This window comes from Rhincodon typus, chromosome 36 (assembly GCF_021869965.1).
Source record: "Rhincodon typus isolate 14 chromosome 36, sRhiTyp1.1, whole genome shotgun sequence".
NCBI classification, from domain to species: Eukaryota; Metazoa; Chordata; class Chondrichthyes; order Orectolobiformes; family Rhincodontidae; genus Rhincodon; species Rhincodon typus.
This window is the reverse complement of record NC_063367.1, coordinates 20405566-20424078: the sequence shown is the minus strand read 5'-3', so window position 1 is coordinate 20424078 and position 18513 is coordinate 20405566. Positions and strand designations below refer to the sequence as shown.

General features: G+C 43.5%; 1 protein-coding gene across 1 annotated transcript in view; it reads left to right on the top strand.

Moving 5' to 3' along the window:
• Positions 1–2795: 2795 nt before the first annotated feature.
• LOC109919524 (stereocilin) overlaps positions 2796–18513 on the top strand; it is a 59373-nt gene continuing 43655 nt past the window's right edge. The window contains exons 1-8 of the mRNA XM_048617057.1: positions 2796–2856; positions 3294–4382; positions 5344–5368; positions 6553–8410; positions 12919–12981; positions 15099–15209; positions 18044–18208; positions 18400–18500. Of these exons, the coding sequence (XP_048473014.1) occupies positions 2796–2856; positions 3294–4382; positions 5344–5368; positions 6553–8410; positions 12919–12981; positions 15099–15209; positions 18044–18208; positions 18400–18500 (3473 nt within the window). The remainder of the gene's footprint in view (positions 2857–3293; positions 4383–5343; positions 5369–6552; positions 8411–12918; positions 12982–15098; positions 15210–18043; positions 18209–18399; positions 18501–18513) is intronic.

Sequence of the window (18513 nt, the reverse complement as noted above, 5' to 3'; positions counted from 1 at the left end):
TTAGTGGGTCTGGTGATGGTGGAGAAGAATTGGTGCCTGAATAGTGGCAACTTCAATGTTGGTTGGGGCTGGTGTTGATGGAGATGATGTCCAGTCCCCCTCCCCTTCACTCCCCATATAACTGGACCAAAATTGTATGCAATGTATCCAAGTTATTCACGCTATCCTGACTTGGATAGATACAAGCCACTGCATTGTCACTGGAGCAACATCTTGGAACTCTCCTGAACAGTACCATGGGCACACCTACACCACAGGGACTGCAACAAGTCAAGAAAATAACTCGTCACCACCTTCTCAAGGGCAGCAAATGACGGCCTTATCAGTGATGCACCCAAGTTTTAAAAATTAAATTTTAAAACCATGCTAACATATCAGTTAAATCAACCCTTTGAAGCAGCAGAAAGTTTCTGATAATATAAAATTCTTTTGGTTAATAATGAAAGGTTTTCTTTTGCCATTTATCTACCAAAAAGCATTGTCTTTTAGCAGGGAGGAATGTCAATTTGCCATTATCTGTTTAGAAGTCAGCAAGACGAGTTGCCATAGTAACTTAGTTACATTCATTGAATTGGGAAATGAATAAACTGGGTTTTAGATTCCTCATCTGTTGTTGCTGGAGCCAGGCAGCCTTGTACATTGACTAGTTCCTTTTGCATTATTGATATGGGGATAATTGTACCTGGTCCGAGATTATAAAGCGATGAAGCTTGAGGGTCTGCTTGGTGCGGTTTTCAGACTGAAAAACTCGAGAATGATTTGATGTGACTGAATTTAAAGTTATATTTTCAAATCCCAACAATGGGACTGACTGCATTGATTAACCTGACATCCAGCCTAATGGGTTTCTTTACATCTCGTTCAGAGCTTTCTCTTTCTACTTGTTTTACAAGCAGATATATTCAGAATTTGGCTCTCAACAGTCAAGTGTGAAAGTATAGAGAAGACTGTATTCAGTATACTGGTTTGATGGCCCTGAACCAGGGATTTTCTATTTCTGAGAGAAGTAATTACTATGCATGTTTTATTGTAAACTTGTCGACGTTGGGAGGAAGACCAGACTGAGGAGGTGAGGGGTTCCACAGTGTTGATATCTTTGGGAAAGAATGTTAGAACTGGGAATGGCATGATGAATTTTAGTGGGCAATACGACTTTTCACAGTAAATTTCTGTCTTATAACCACTGTCATGAATGACATATCTCTGAGTTTTGGTTCTACTCTTTTTTTCAGATGAAAAGTCCACCAACAATCACTACTCTGACTCTACAAATTGCTCCTCGGTATTTTTGGATGACCAACAATTGGAAGAGAGAATAGCTCCTGATTACTATACAACGACTTCCTGGTGAATTCACACATTGAACAAAGCAAATGACACTGGACTATCATGCACCAGTTGGTTGAAAAACTCAGCGATACACATCAGCTAGTCCATGCTTGATGCTGGAGTCTGAACCAATATGCTAGAGGAGACCTTAGCGTGGAGATAGCACTTCCAAAGAGAGAAGAAAGGATAAATTGAAAGAAGAGAAAAGAACAATTCAATTTAAACATTTGGCTGATGATAATTGTGTCTTATTGTGACCCCAGAAAGTGGATGTGTGAAATCTGACCCGAGCTAAAGCAACCTCATGCAAAAAGAGCTGTGGGCTCCAGTCAGCGTGAGAGACAGCCCTTCAATCAAAGGGAAAGCCACGAGTTTTCACTGAATAATAATAATAATAATAATAATAATAATAATAATAATATTTATTAATTAAGACTGCCCTTGATGAATATAAGAAAAGAGACTGTAAGTACAGACTACCTGGTTATACTATTGCTGAGGTTTTGTCGAATCCACGTTAATCCAACCTGTGTTATCTGTTTTTCCTGCTGTGGTGAATCATTCTATTTTCAGGCTTTGCAAGGTGAGTAAACTGTCTATCAGATTCATCATCGAGGTAAAATGCTGGAAATATTCAACATTGTTTCAGGGTAGTGACCTTTTGTCATAGCTTATGGAGTTTTAAAGTCCTAAATCTAATTTCACAGTCTGTGAGCATTACCAGGTCTTGTTTAGGTTGGCTCTATGTGTATCAGAGGTGCCAGTTGTGCAATATCTAGTGGGCTATCTATGTCTACCATTCGAGTACATTCCTCAACAAATTCATCCACACTGCTGGTGTCAGTGACCTTCCTTCCCAAATGCCGTGTTAAGAGTCTCCAGTAACATCATCTTCATTAGAATGGGTTCAAGTGAGGATGTGTATGATGGGGTGAATCAAGCAACGCTGAGCTGCCAGCATTTTTCTCATCTTTCCTAAAGTTTATTCACATGCGACTTGACAGGAGAGATAGAAAACAGGTTACTGACTCACTAACAGCCAATTTATGCCAAGATCCTTTCTGATAGCATCCTGTCTGCGACTTAAGCCATTTCCTTTTTCTTTCTTGTTTCCCCTTTTGAATGTTGGCACCTCCAGAAGCTCATTCATTCCAACCTGTGGGAGTGAGCCGAGAATTTAGCAAGAGGCTCACTCCATGTAACCCCCGTTTGTTTAGGCAATTCATTCCAAATAAAATCATCAAACCTGGTTGTTTTAGCTTGAAATGCTTTATTTAAAGTGCTGATGTCCTGCACCTGAGTATGCACATGCTTAGAATGTCAACCCAAGATCATTAAGTGGGTATACTGTCTCTATGCAGCTGCCGAACAGAAGGTCATAACTGAAAGATCAAGATTGGAACTGGGATGATGTGAAACTTGTGGAGTGAGGGCAATATCCCCCTGGAAGGGGGATAGGGGGAATAATGGCAGCTATATTGTCCCTCGTGGTCATCCTTATGTTGTTGGTGAGCCCACCCAGCAAAGGTAAGAGTTTGTGATTCAATGACCTTAACCAGATCCAGCAAAATACAATGTCACACAGGCTATTGTGATTCGAAATTACAATGTACATAGCGTTTATGTGTTCTTATATGTTTGAATATGTTCTTATATTGTTCATTATCATGTATTTTGTTTTAAAAGAAGTGAAATTTGGCGCCGCTCTGTTGGTTAAAAGACGATGTTTGTATTTCTCTTTAACAGGTAGTGGTCTCTAACAGGAACATCACACAGCAAACAAAGAGGGTGGTAAAACTGCGATGGGGAAATTGTAATCATGTAGAGGATTGTATGTCCTTTGAAAAATGGGCTACTTTGTCAAGTTAACGATGATCAATTGGAAGTTGAAAGTGGGACAGTAATGTTCTCACTTTGTTTCTCATTTAGTGCTCCTTGCTGAATGTTGAACTTTAAACTTGCAGGTAACAAGATTAACTCATATGTGGAAGTGTTGAAGGATGTTGCACGTTTATTAGGAGGAGAAAATACAGAAGGGAGAATGGAATCGATCGCTGTCCATGGGAGAGCTGGTATCAAAAGTTCCCAAAGCATCCATGCTGCCATCTCTAGACTGATTGGAGGTCTCAGAGCCTTGAGCATTTTACCTCAAAGTAATCTGCCTGTTTTTCTTACCAAGCGTACAGTAGACAGAAAGAGACTCTCTGCATTTCTGTACAACATCTCACTATATTTGCAAAGTAACGACCTCCAAGATCCAGCAGATGAAACCGTCATGTTGAATGTTCTTGACCCTGGAGAGGTGGAGGTTGACCCCCCTCCCAGGGCCATGCTGGAGCTGAAGGACCTCTTTGTGTCATTGAGGGCCAGCAGGGACTTGGACAGTCTCATTGAGTTCCTGCAAATTATCTTAGATTTTTTCACAGAACATCAGCTTTTCAGTTGGCTTTTCCAAAAGCAAAACTGGGAGAGCCTTGTTGGTCTGATTGAGACAGTTTTCCAAACATTATTAAGTGGAACGTATGAACAAGCCAGGGCTGGCATTCAGGAGCTAATGTGTTCACTAATGGGGCAGGGTGACTGTGCCATCGAAATGGATTGGTTTGAAAGTCTAGGCAAGTTACTTGACCTGACAAACTGGAAACCAGTGGTCAACCTCCAGTCCCACGGTCCACCGCCTAGGACTGAAAGATTCCAACCATGGAACGGGTCTCCAGAGACCGGGAACAGTGGGAATCCTCACCCGCAAAGCTTAAACTCAGCAAAGAGTGTCAACAGCATGCACAGTCTGCTTCAGATTCTTTCAAAGCCCAGTGGCAGGAGGAGTGTGTCAGAGGGGCTACGTTCAGCCAATCAATCCCAATCGATGTGGAGTGAGGAAGTCCTGTGGGATGGCCTGGAAGAACTCAAACAGAATATTTTACAAAAAGTCGGGACACGGGTCTACATGAACTTTAAAAGGCAAGTGTCACAAATGAAAGGCTCTCTGGCGAAGGAAGTCGCATCTGTTATTGGAATTCCTCGAGCAGACCACGATGGAAAATGTTCTGTTGGTGAGTGATGTTTCAGCAGAGCTTGTGTTGTCATGGAATGAACGCAGTCTGCTCTGGGTATATCCTGCTACTCTGTCCCCAATTCCCTTTCTAAATGAGTTGGTCTCTGCCTCAATAGCCCATTGTGAAAAAACACTCCATGTCCTAACATCTGAAAAATGTTTCTCTAATTTTTCTCGCCTTATCTCCGATGAAAGAAGGACCTGCATCTGTAAAGCATCTCTCGTGACCATTTCAACCCTGTGATTTGGAATGTAGTTTTGATGAAGGGTCCCGAAATGTTGACCTTATTTTTCTGTCTCCACAAATGCTGCTGGACCTGTTGAGTTTTTCCACCTTCTGTTTTAAATTTTGAGTACACTCGCTGTTGTTATGGAGGAAGCAGCGCAGCCAGTTTCCACACAGCGAGATCTCACAAGTGTGGTAACAATAATCTGTTTTTGTGATGCTGCTTGAGTGATAAATTTGGGCTCGGCTGCTGGGGAAAGCTCTCTTGTTCTTTGTAGTAGTGCTACAGGATGCTGTATATCTGCTGAGATGGGATCTCAGTTTCAGGCCTCATTTGAAAGATGGCACCCGTGGCGGTGCAACACTCCCTCAGTATTGTGTTATGAGTATTGGCCTGGATTATAGGCAAGCTTCTGATTTTCCTACATTTATGCCTCCTTGCCACTGGTTCACCCGATAGTAGAAATAATTTATTATTGTTTGTCCTCTCTGATCTCTAATAACATTTACTCAATACCACCCTGTCCTTTCTGACCGTAATGTTTTGATCCATGCTTTGTAATTTCTCATTCCCAATATAATTCAAGTGAGTCCTTGTGGTCACCTTGGCTCTGATGTTTTTCCTGTATCCAAATGTAAGGTTTCAAAATGTCTTAACCATTGTACATTTGAATATTTAATGATCTCGGCAAGCACTGCAACTAAAGCTTCAAATTTCTTGCTTTCTTTACAGGAGATGTAAGACAGCTTCTTTTATGGTAAGGTTTCTTCTTACACTCAGTTTAATTTTTAAAACAGCCACACAAACCTGACTTGAAACTTCTCCCAGCTACCTGTAACATTCCCTATATCTAAGTGTTTCACAGCAACTCTGAAGATAGAAATGTGGGATCTTCTGAAGTGAGAAACTTGAAACACAAAATGGCAAACCACAGGAATCTCTCTCTTTAATCCAGACCTCATGGGCTAAGTGGCCACCATCCTTATATCTCTGCTCTACCATCAGTCACGAATCTATTACACTTGATAGCCTTTGTAGTCTCAGATTCTACTTGTAACCACTCATTACCTTCAAGAACCGCCTTGAAACCTGCCTTCCTTGGTAGCTCCACACACCTCCCCCATGGTGACCCCCTGCCCAGCTCCTATCTGACTCCCCATTTCTTGGGACAAAAAACTCTTGGGATGTTTTGCTAAATGAAAGTTGCTGCTTAACCTTCAATAATGACCTTCAGGGGAGGAAATCTGCTATCTATACATGGTCTGGCCTACATGGGACTCCAGAGCAATGTGGTTGACTCCTTAATTGACCTTGGAAATGACCACTCAACCTGAACTACAATTAGGGGCAAACAACAAATGCTGGTCTTGTCAGTGACACCCATGACCCATGAAGGAGTAAAGAGAGAAGGAAGGGAGTAATTCTGCCAGACATCAGTCTTTCACAGTGTGGCAGGAGGCAACACCAGGTTTCAAGAGGCAGGGGTCATATTCCTGTCCTCGGCTAGGAAATGATTTCAGGGGTTTTCACTCATACCGTCAACCACTGGCTCAGAAGAAGTAGGTAAACTCCATGAACAGATCCTAAGTGTGCATCCAATGCCAATTTGATTGCTTGTGTGTTGAGATCTTGTAGATTTTTTTTTGGTTGATATTTTAAGTTTGGAGTTGGTAAACATCTATGTGTGCTAATGCCCTTGAAGATTTATTGTTCTTCTAATAACATTTGCTCGTGAAAATTAATGACCAGTAGAATGCTCATTATGTCTCTTGCCTCTGACTCCATTGTATTCCTCTATTTCCATTGTGGCCACACCATTCACACCTTCCATTCATTTGTGTTGAACCGTAGATGAACCCATTGTAAAAATGTCCCAGTGTGCTTCCTCTCAAAGGGTAAGGACCTAGCTCCAAGCTTGTTTTTATTTTATTTCAAATGCAGGGGGATCAGGAACAACATCTCCTGGAACACTCCAGTCTTGGGATTCAGCTCACAAGGACTTTTGGCTGAAACACCTTTTCTAGCCTGTAGCCGACTGAGTGACAAAGTCAGGGACATGCGAAGAAATTCCCATACGGTGTCCAGGCGATCTGGGGAGACTGTTATAGGGGACCGTGATTTTCCCTACACTGGAACTCTGGAGGCTGTTTGTAACGACTCCATGCCCAGACTCCCAGGGATCTCCAACTTCACTGTCTATCTCTACTGCAACCTCTTCAACCAGACCACAGCTGTGAGCCAGGCCCCACCAGACCTCCGAGCTGCCTGCTCAGATGCTGCCTGGTACTTCTCCGCAGTTCAAGAGGATCTTTACTGGGTTCAGGTCTGTCGGCAGTTTTACACGTCAGAGTTCAACTCCACCATCTGCAGCAATGTCTCCCTGTTGAGCCGGCAAGATTTCAACCAGCTCTGTGCCAAGCTGCAGGACGGGTCAAGGAAACATGGCACCTTAGCCAGGGATTGCGGCAGGTTGTCAACGAGAGCGAGTGTAAGCTCAGAGGAGATCCAGGTCTGTCTGCTGGCCAATGGGGCAGATTCTATCCACAAGCTTTGCTCAAATGAAACTTTCCTGACGAGTGTGACTGGAGACAAAAGGCTGATCAGGAATTTATGCAGGCAGCGAAACAGACTGAAAATGGAAGCAATCTCATTAATTGTGGGCGATCAGAATGGCACTGATTTGGTCAACCAGTTTTGCTCCCAAATGACCATCCTGAATAATCTCAGTGTGGCTGAGCCCAGGATTAACCCAGTCTGTTCGTGGCTAACTACTAACTCAGAAGAAGTAAACATTGTCAATAGCAAATGTGACCAAATGTTGCAAAATTCCAGTATGGAAAAGGATGAGGTTCAGGAGTGTATCCTTCGTCTGGATGTTGAATATATCAAGGAGATCTGCTTCAACAGGACATTCTTGAGGGATCTGTCTGGAGCTGGTGCGTGGGGCAGCCTTCTCTGTGCACACATCATCAGTGGCTTAGAGGGGCTGCAGCTTTCAGCCAGCAGCTGTCACCGAGGGTCTGAGGCTTCAAATGCCACCATCAGCGATTTGCAGGAATGCATCTTGGCGAGGGGCGCAGCTCACATCCATGATATCTGCACCCATGGGACAGCTTTCAAAGTTGATGAGCGGACTGTGTCCTGGTTAATTCGTTTTTGCGGCCTTCTTGATGACTTGAGGGAAGTGCTGAATTCTTTACCTGTTGAAAGCCTTCCGTTAAAATGTGATTACAAGACATGGTCGGACAAGATGTTTATCGATGGCAGCCTTCTAGCGAGCTGTAAAGACCAGGACAATGAAGGCTTAAAGGAAATCATTTGCCAGAATGCCACTCTTTATGACATCATTTCACCGCTACACCCTTGGGTCATAAATTACTGTGTGGCCTCCAAAGAACCACAAGAAGAGGAGTGTTTGGTAGGCCATTTACTCGACAACTTTCCAGTACCTTTGAACCTCAACACAACTCAACTGTGTCAAAATCCAACTGCTTTCCTGACTGACCTCCTCGATCATTTCAACCAGTGTGATGACCAGGCCTTCAGTTGGATTTCCAACGCCAACTATATTCTTCGAGTCTTCAATTACATCCTGGATGTTTCCAGCCTCGATCACAGCGAGGAGGAAGTCCAAGGGGTTTTGAGTGAGGCCATCCTTCTCTCCAGCTTATTGGACAATGCTTCTTTCTGGGAAGCCTTCAATCCCAATGCTTCTGTCAGTATTTTACAGACCATTGACAGCTACTTAAAGGAAGAGACAGACAGAGCCCTTAAAAATGACCTTCTCAACTGCTTCAGCGTAAGCAATAAGTAAAGCAATACTAGCACCACCTCAAAAGGACTTTCCCTTAAACTTCTTTGCTCTAAGGAGAACAATCCCAAGTCCTCTAGTTTCTCCACATCATTGAGGTCCCTCATCACGGCTAACATTCTTCTTTTGCAAAAATATGCATTATTTATGAAATTTGTTTAAAAAAAAAATTGCAAAACAGTTATCCTTACAAATAGCAGCAGTCGCAACAAAATTCAACTTGTCAATCAAAATTCACTAACGTAGCTCAGATATTCGTTGGAGAAATGGGTTTCAATTCATGAGACACCAGGACCGGTTCAGGTGAGAGAGAGCTGCTCCCTAGGACAAGTGGATTGTACAACTAGGGCTGTGGATAGGGCTAGGATTGAGGGAGTGGTCAACATAGGAAAGTGTGAGGTCATACACTTTAATAGGATGAATCAAAGACAGATTTTTATTTAAATAGAGAGAGACTCCAAAAAGCGCGGTGCAGCAGGATCTGACATTCTTGTGCATGAAACACAGAAAATAGCAAGAAATTAAGAATGGAATTTTTGGTCTTTATTGCTAGGAACTTGGAGTTTAAAAATAGGGAAGTCTTGTTACAACAGTGCAGGTTGCTGGTAGATCTGGTACACATAGAGTACTGTGTAAAATTCCGGTCCCCATATTTAAGAAAGAACGTGTTGACATTGAAGGCTGTTCGAAAGAGATTAACTAGGCTGATTCTTGTGTTGAAAGCGCTGATGTTTTAGAAATAGCTGAATAATAAGGCCTTTATTCATTTGGATCTAGAAGAATGAGGGGGGTGAGTCTACTGAAATATACAGGATTTTGAGGGAGGAGGCTTGACAGGGTCGATGTTCAGAAGTTATTTCGACTAGTGAGGGAATCTCGAACTGGGAGCATAGTTGCAGAGTAATGGAACACTAATTTAAAACTGAAATGTAAAGGAATTTCTTTTCCCAGAGGATACTGAATATCTGGAAATCTCTACCCCTGAGAGTTATGGAGGCTAGATCACTGAAAGTATTGAAAGAGGTGGTAGGTTTTTGAAAGATTGAGGAGTCGAGGTCTGTGAGGAGCTGACACGAAAGAGGAATTGAGGTCTGGGGCAAATCAAAAATGATTTTGTTGAAGGGTGGGGCAGGATTGAGGATCCAAATGGCCTGCTTCTGCTCCTATTTCCAATGTTCTTATGTCTCCCTACAGCATGTTCCACTCTGACATGTCTCCATAAAGTTGGAATGCTTTTAATGCTCACGATCTACATTCCATGATGGGCAAAATCTTTCAAGTTGAAAATAACGATATTCTCTGGGAACATTCTGGTATATCTCTTCTCCAAGAACATCCATCATCCCATAGACTGGTGCCCATAATTGAACGAGCTGAGACCTCTCCCTTTTTGGGAGATATTTAGCAGAATTCTTGTACTGCTTCAAGTTGGACTCTTTTGAAAAGCATCTTTGGATCAGGGTTCAATATTAAAATAAAACGAGGAACTGTGGATGCTGAAACAAAAACAGAAATTGCTGGAGAAGCCTGGCAGGTCTGGTAGCATGACTGGAGATTAGAAGGGTTTCTGGATTCAAAATGTTAGCTCTGTTTCTCTCTCCACACATGCTGCCAGACCTGCTACATATCTCCAGCAATTCCTGTTTTTATTAGACTATAGGGCTTCCTCAAGCCCTAGCCAAGCAGATCTAGTAGCCTTGGAAGGTCAATCTTATTTTCATACTTATCCCTGATTTATTACCTTTAAATTTAACGGTGCTGTTGCCTTATTGCCTCATAGTTACATTCTGAGAAATGCTGGGCCAGACGCAGTAGGAATGTTGGGTCAGTCCTGGGCACTAGCTTTTCACAAGGACAATACAGAGGAGATTTCCCAGGATTGTACCAAGGACATCCATCATACAGCAGACTTGAGAAGCTGGGATTGTTCTCTTTGGAGCGGAGAAGGTTAAGGAACTGCTTAATATTATATGAGAATACAAACTGGAAGCAGGAGGAGGCTGTTCATGTTTGACCTGATTGTGGCTTCAATTATCCCTTTGTGCCTGCTGTTACCTGAAATAATATTTTCTCTGGCAAGAGGGCTCGTAACCAAAGGACACAGATTTGCTATAATTGACAAAATGATTACAAGGGGATATGATGAGAATTTTTATAATGCAGTGAATTATTGTGATCTGGCATCCATTATCTGAAAAGGTCAGAGAAGCAGATTCAACCGTAACTTTGGAAAAAGAATTGGATAAAGTCTGAGATAAGGAGAATGTTTGTTTTACTCAGAGGGTTGTGAACCTTTGGAATTCTCGAGCCCAGAGGGCTGTGGAAACTCAGCCTTTATTGTTAAGGCAGAGATTGATAGATTTCTGATTACCAGTGACATATAGGGGTATGGAGATGGGGTGGGTAAGAGACTTGAAGTGTTTGATCAGCCATGATTGTATTGAATGGCAAGACAATATCAATGAGCTGAATGGCATACTCCTGTTTCTAGATATTTTCTAATCAATTGCTCAGTGGTGTTATTACACACCTTTGGAACAGGTGGGACTTGAACTTGGGCCTCCTGGTCCAGAGGTAAGGACACTGCCACTGTGCCACAAGAGCTGCCTCCCTTCTCCTGTTCCTGTATTTCTATTAATACTTAATCCAGCAGATTTGGCTCAGGGGCAAAGAGCAGAGGAAACAGACAAATCTTACAAAACCCTGATGCAGCCACAATGAGCTGAAAAATCTGCGGCACCATAAGATTCTGTGAAATTCAGGCTCATAACCTGAAGATCTGTCAGTAGCAATGTGCTGAGATATACAGGGGCTCCTCAACTTACCAATGCTCATACTTACGAACATGATCCGAAATGGGGGCCATAATTTTAAAGACCTGGCAACTCCCCGTTTCCTGTGCTTCAGAACAGCTGCTTTATACTGTCCTGCATTTGTGTTCTGACTTGAATACAAGCCGACTCAGGAATGGAATACATCCAGATCCCTGGGACTGTCTGTACAGCAATAAATGGCAATACAGAATAAGACTGTCTGTCACTCCCCTGGGTCAGTGTTCAGCTGATGATGATGCCAACAGTAACAATAACTGAGGCATCCATTACCACACATTTTCAAAAAAGTTGTGAAGAATGTAATGGAAACTGGTAAAGCTTGATGTAATTTATGATATTTCAGTGATCTATAGTAGCCTCAGTCTCTGCACTGAATAATTGCATATACATAAATGAATAATAAATATGGGGAGGTGATGGCCTAGTGGTATTATCACTGGACTGTTCATCCAGAGACCCAGGTAATGCTCTAGGAACCCCGGTTCGAATCCTGCCACAGTAGATGGAGGAATTTGAATTCAAAAAAATAAATCTGGAATTAAGAGTCTAACGATTACCATGAATCCATTGCCGATTGTCAGAAAAACCCATCTGGTTCACTAATGTCCTTTAGGGAAGGAAACTGGCATCCTTACCTTGTCTGGCTACATGTGACTCCATACCCACAGCAATGTGGTTGACTCTTGACTGCCCTCTGGTGGGGCAGTTAGGGATGGGCAATAAATGCTGCCTGACCAGCAATGCCAAATCCTGTAAATGAATAAAAATAACATATATCTTGTATCTCTCCACTAATTGGGCCACCTCTGTGGGAGAAGCAATGTACAATATCCTCAGAAGTGTGTGATAATCTTGTACAATAATGTGTTAGAATTTAGATTAGTTGAAGGGATGATGGAATTTAAATTGATAATTTTCTGAGTTGTGACCCAATTAATGATGTTTCACTTGTCCTACTCAAGTGAGTTATAAATGCACACAAGACCGAGGAAGAGAGATTAACATTTATATAGCACCTCTACAGTCGCTGAGATACTTGTTGAAGTGTAGTCGTTGTTGGAGGAAACGTGAACCAATTTGTGCACAGCAAGTCTCTGCAAACAGAAATGTGACAAAGAGCAGATGGTTTATTTTAATGATGCTGGTTGAATGTTAAATATTGGCTCCTGCCCTCCTTCGAAATATTGCAATGCAATTGTGTGGTTGTGAGGGATGTCGCTTTAATATCCCTTGCACAGTTATTAACTCCCATTCTTTCCAAAGGCACGGAATCCCACTAGGGTCTCGGGATGCAGATCAGCCTGCAGCACTTGATCTAAATGTTAATGTTTTGTCAATTACAGTGACATATCTTACTGTGAAATTCAACCAAGGGAGGGTGAGGGCGATCAGTCTTGTCACATCTGACCTTTGCAGTGGACCCGCTTCTATGTGTGTGGTGTTGGTGAGGCTCCTGCAGCCAAATAGTCTGCTAATGTTCACCACCTAGTCTCACAGCAGATGAATGGGGTACCAGAAGATGACCTGTAGATAAGAAACAGTGCGCTGGGATGCATCAGTACCCATAAAGGACAAAAACACGGGGGAGACGTTGCAATTACTGATTTTAAGGGTCAGGTAAATACTGACACAATCTTGTTCTGATTTAATCTCCACATACAGCCAGTTCTCTGGGACATGTTACAGAATGAGGAGGATTCACCAGCCCTGAGAGATCTTTTACAGGTAAGCGAAACAAAGAACTTGCACTTTTATAATCCCTGTCACAGCCTCAAGAAATTGCAACGTCTTTTACAAGACATTGACGTCTGAAATATCCACCTTGCTGTAAAGAGGACATATCTAGCAGGGAGGAGCTTCACCCAATCACCAAGCTGCTGCCTTGGCTCGTCTGTTTTTCTGTTATTGATTTAGAGATAATTATGGCCATGACTGGGAAGAACACTCCTGTTCTTCAACATAGTGTCATGAGATCTTTTACATTCACCTGACGGGGCCTCATTAACATTTCACCTGAAAGACCAACTTGCAACAGCGCGGCGCTCCCTCCGCACTCAGCCCCCGACAGCGCGGCGCTTCCTCAGTTCAGTGTGAGTGTAAGATTAATTATTTTGCATGAACTTAATTAAATTAAAGCCTGACCTGGAGGTAAGAGTATTTGCTGCAGAAATTAGAATTGCAGTATCAACTGTTAATCAGTTAGGGTCATAGAGTCATAGAGCTGTACAGCATGGGAACAGACCCTTTGGTCCAACTCGTCCATGCCAACCAGATATCCAAAATTAATCTAGTCCCAGTTGCCTGTATTTGGCCCATATCCCTCTAAACCTTCCTATTCATGTACCCCTCCAGATGCCTGTTAAGTGTTGTAATTGTACCAACCTCCACCACTTCCTCTGGCAGCTCATTCCATACACGCACCACCCTCTGCGTGAAAAAGTTGCCCTTTGGGTCCCTTTTAAATCTTTCCTCTCTCACCTTAAACCATTGAACTGAGTTACTTGCCATTTCATAGCGGAGTTAAAAAATTAGCCACATAGAGTTATAGAGATATACGGTGTGGAAACAGACCCTTCAGCTCAATTTGCAGTTCTACTGGAGATCTGAAAATGCTGGAGAAATTCATCAAGTCTGGCAGCATCTGTAGAGAAGGAAACAGTTAATCCAATGACCCTTCTCCCTTCAACAGAGTCATTTCCAACTTGAAAGGTGAGCTCTGTTTTTCCCCTCTCCACAGATGCTGCCAGACCTGCTGAGCTTCTTCAGCATTTTCAAATATCCAATAGAATTGCTCCATTAAAGAACTGACTAACCGACAAATCCAATTTCTGATTTCCTGCTGAGTTTCTCCAGCAATTCCAAGTTTTGTTTCCGAGCCAGGGAACACAGCTTAAGAAGGAGATAAGAAGAATTGTTTTCTCTGAGGAATGAGTGTCTGAGGAACTTTCTGCAGAAAAGCAGTGGAGGCTGCGCGTTTGAAGAACTTCAGGGCAGATGTAGATATATTCTTGACCAACTGGAGTGTCAGGATTACAGTGTCAGACATTAAAGAGAAGCTCAGGCCACGATCAGATCTGTCTCGATCATATCAAATGACAGAGCATTCTCAAGGGGCTGAATGGCCCAATCCGAGCTTGTTTGTTCTAATTCTTGTTTGTTCTAATTCTTGTTTGTTCTAATTCTTGTTTGTTCTAATTCTTGTTTGTATGCACCTTAATGAGAACTCCTTGGAGTTCAAACAGCCAGTAAAATAATTGAATATCTGCTCGTTTTGTAAGACCCTAAGCCCTCACTTTCTAAATAAAATCGTCTCGAAGCTGCGGTCTGCCATGTGCATGGTCACAAACTTCACTTCTAAGGAGCTAGGAGAAACAGTGTGGCTTAAGACTAAAACACTTGCATGAGAGGCGATGCTTAGTTTGCTGCGAGCTTCCATGAACACTGTCACCTTAATCTTTCAAAGGAGTGCCGGGATTATTGGAGGCAGGCTGTAATTAAGTGAGCTTTGTCAGCTGTCACCCCTGCTGATAAGGATGTCCCTTCAGGGTTTCCATCCATCCGAGAGACCAGACAGGACCTTGAATAAGCGTCTCAGCACTCCCTTGGTCGCAAACTGGCTGAATCAGCCTCAATTCTCAAACTCTGGAGCAGGATTTAACCGTCCAATTTGTGACTCAGATGATGTTTGGCGGGGCAGGTTTCCACAAATCCCACGGAGACAGGGAGCGAGGGGCAGGCAGTCTTCGGGCAGTGTTCCAATCCCTACAGTATCAAGTACAGGCATGAAGATTGAAGGGAGATTGATCAAGCTGTCTCTGAGTATTTCCTTTCGTTGCTCCCAGGAATACCTGCTGATGCCCCGGGAGAATTTGCAGAAGATTCTAATGTCAGCTGAGAGCGACAGTGTCAAGAAACTGCTCTCACACATGCACAGGACATGGCAACAACTCCAGGTGAGCACAGTCGGGCAATGGTGCACTGGTACCCAGGCTGGCAACATGCTCATTTTTACAATGCTCACCTTTACCTCAGCTGCCTCCGGTGTTGTCCCTCCCTCACTCTCCATCCTCAGAATCACAGGCTTGTTACGGTGAAGATGGAGCCTATTCAGCCCATCATGTCTGCGCTGGCCGTCTGAATGAGCATCATTACCTGGTGCCAATTTCCTGCCCTTTCCCCAAAGCCCTGCACCTTGTTTCTATTTAAATAAACATCCAATGCCCCCTTGACTGGTTTCATCACAATCCCATGCAGTATGTTCCAGACCCAATCCACTGATCATGTGAGAATATTTATTTTCTCACATCACATTTGCTACATTTGCAAATCATTTTACGTCTGTGCCGTTTCCCTTTTCATCTGTTTACAAATGGGAACAGTTTCTCTCCATCTACTCATTCCAGTTCCCTCATGCTGTTATGGAAACCATAGAATACCTACGGTGTGGAAGCAAGCCATTTGGCCCATCAAGTTCACACTGACCCTCCGAAGAGCATCCCACCCTGACCCACCCCCTACCCCATCGCTGCATTTCCCACCCTGACCCACCCCCTACCCCATCGCTGCATTTCCCACCCTAGACACTACGGGCACTTTAGCACAGCCAATCCACCTAAATACACATCCCTGGACACTATGGGCACTTTAGCACAGCCAATCCACTCCAACCTGCACATCTTTGGACTGTGGGGGGGACACCGGAGCACCCGGAGGAAACCCACGCAGACACAGGGAGAATGTACAAACTCCAGACAGACAGTCGCCTGAGGGTGGTATCGAACCCGAGTTCCTGGTGCTGTTAGACAGCACTGCTAAGCACCGTGCCGTAGAGTTGTACAGCACGGAAAGAGATCTTTGGTCTAACTTGTCCATACTGACCAGATATCAGTCTATTTGTCAGCACTTGGCCCATATCCGTCTAAACTCTTCCTATTCATTTACCCATCCAGATACCTTTTAAATGTTGTAATTGTACCAACCTCCACCCCTTCCTCTGGCAGCTCATTCCATACACACACCACCTTCTGCATGAAAAAGTTGCGCCTTAGGTCCCTTTTAAACCTTGCCCCTCTCACCTTAAACTTATGGTCTCTAGTTCTGGACTCCTTTAACCACTCTGGGAAAAAGACCTTGGTTATTCATCCAATCCATGCCCCTCATGATTTTATCAACCTCTATAAGGTCACCCCTTAGCCTCCAACGCTCCCGGGAAAATAGCCCCAACCTATTCATCCTCTCCCTATATCTCAAACCCTCTAATCCTTGTTATTATTTTCTGAACCCTTTCAAGTTTAATAACATCCTTCCTAAAGCAGAATTGAATGCAGTATTCTAAATGTGGCCTAACCAATCTCCTGTACAGCCGCAACATGACCGCCCAACTCCTACACTCAGTGCACTGACCAATGAAGGCAAGCGTACCAAATGCCTTCTTCACCACCCTGTCTAACTGTGACTCTACCTTCAAGGAACTATTAACCTGCACGCCAAGGTCTCTTTGTTCAGCAACACTCCCCAGGACCTTACCTTTGCCTTTCCAAAATGCAGCCCCTCGCATTTATCTAAATTAAACTCCATCTGCTAATTCTTGGCCCATTGGCCCACCTGGTCAAGGTCCCGTTGTACTCTGAGATAACCTTCTTCACTGCCCACTACACCACCTATTTTGGTGTCATCTGCAAACTTACTAACCATACCTCCAATGTTCACATCCAAATCACTTACATTAATGACAAAAAGCAGTTGAAAACTTCTTTCAAATTTCTTAGCTGCCTTCTCTTCAAAGAGAACAGACCCGACTTCTCCAATCTATCCTTGTTACTGAAGTTTCTTATCACTGGAATGAATCTGTAAATTCAACATGTTCACATCCTTCCGATAGTATGGCACCCAGAACTGTGCCCAATACCCCAGCTAAGGTCTAACCAGTGTCTTATACAAGCTCAGCATAACCTTCCTGCTCTTGTATTCTATGTCCCTATAATAAAGCTGAGGACACTTGGAGGGATATGGGCCAGGAACAGGCTGGTGGGATTATTTTAATTTGGGATTATGTTCAGTATGGATTGGTTGGACCGAAGGGTCTGTTTTTGTGCTGTATGATTCTATTACTCTATGACACTGAATGTTTTGTTACTGATTTCTCTCTCTGCCTCTCCTGCCACTTTTGATGACTGTACATTTATAGCCAGGGCATACTGCGCCTTTAGAATTGTTATCCTTATTTTGTGCTGTCTATCTGTGTCTTTTTGTGTCAAAATGTATTGCCTCACATGATGCCTCACATGACGCCTCACCTGCCACCTTCCTCCTCAGCTGTGACAACCCCCCGAGGTCAAAAAGCCTGCTGCTGGAGAAACAGTTTAAAATGTAAGGGTTTCCATTGAAGACGGAGATGTGAATGTTTTTCTGAGGCTGGAGCTCACTTCCACAGAAAGCAATGGGGGCTGTGCCATTGGACATTTGTGAGGCAAAGCTGGACCAATCTTTAGCTTATAAGGGAGTCGAAGGGTACAGCGAGTAGTTTGAGGCTGTGACCTTATCAAATAGATGAGCAGACTTGAGGGGCTGAGTGGCTTGCTTCTAGATTCTATGGTCATATCCCTGCTGGACAAATACCAGCAGTAGGACCTTGAGCTGATGTACCATTCCCTTGCGTAGAAATATTTATAAAGCCCCAAAGATGAATTGGAATATTAGACTGAAGTGGTTTTCACTGTATCTTGTATTACCTCCATCCAGTTCTCTGGATGTAGTTTGAAAAGTATTTAATCTTTCTCTCCTCCAGGTTTCTCAGAGCAATCGACCTGCCCTGGAGACATTCACTGCTGCCTTTCTGCAGAAGTTTCCCCGAGTAACCCCTGACCTCTTTGTGGACCTGTCACAGTTCATTCCTTTCATGAGTGTGTCGGACATTCGGGGTTTCCCTGAGTCACTCCTTCTGAGCCACAGCGTGTGAGTTGATTAACAACAATTATGAAAAACCCACACTCTTCCTGCTTCCTGCGATAGATTAAGCACTCGCCATCCACTTTCTGTTTGGAATGCAGGCTGCTCAATGACTCAGGGTCTCACACAGTCAGCTGTGCCTGAATGAGGGGCGCTCTCACAGTCGCACATGACATTAGTTCAGGTCCCACTTAGAAATGTAAACCCTTAATTCAGCAAATACACCTACTGTCCGTGCCGAGGGAGCGCCGCGCGGTCGAAGGGTCAGTGCCGAGGGAGCGCCGCGCTGTCGGACGGTCAGTGCCGAGG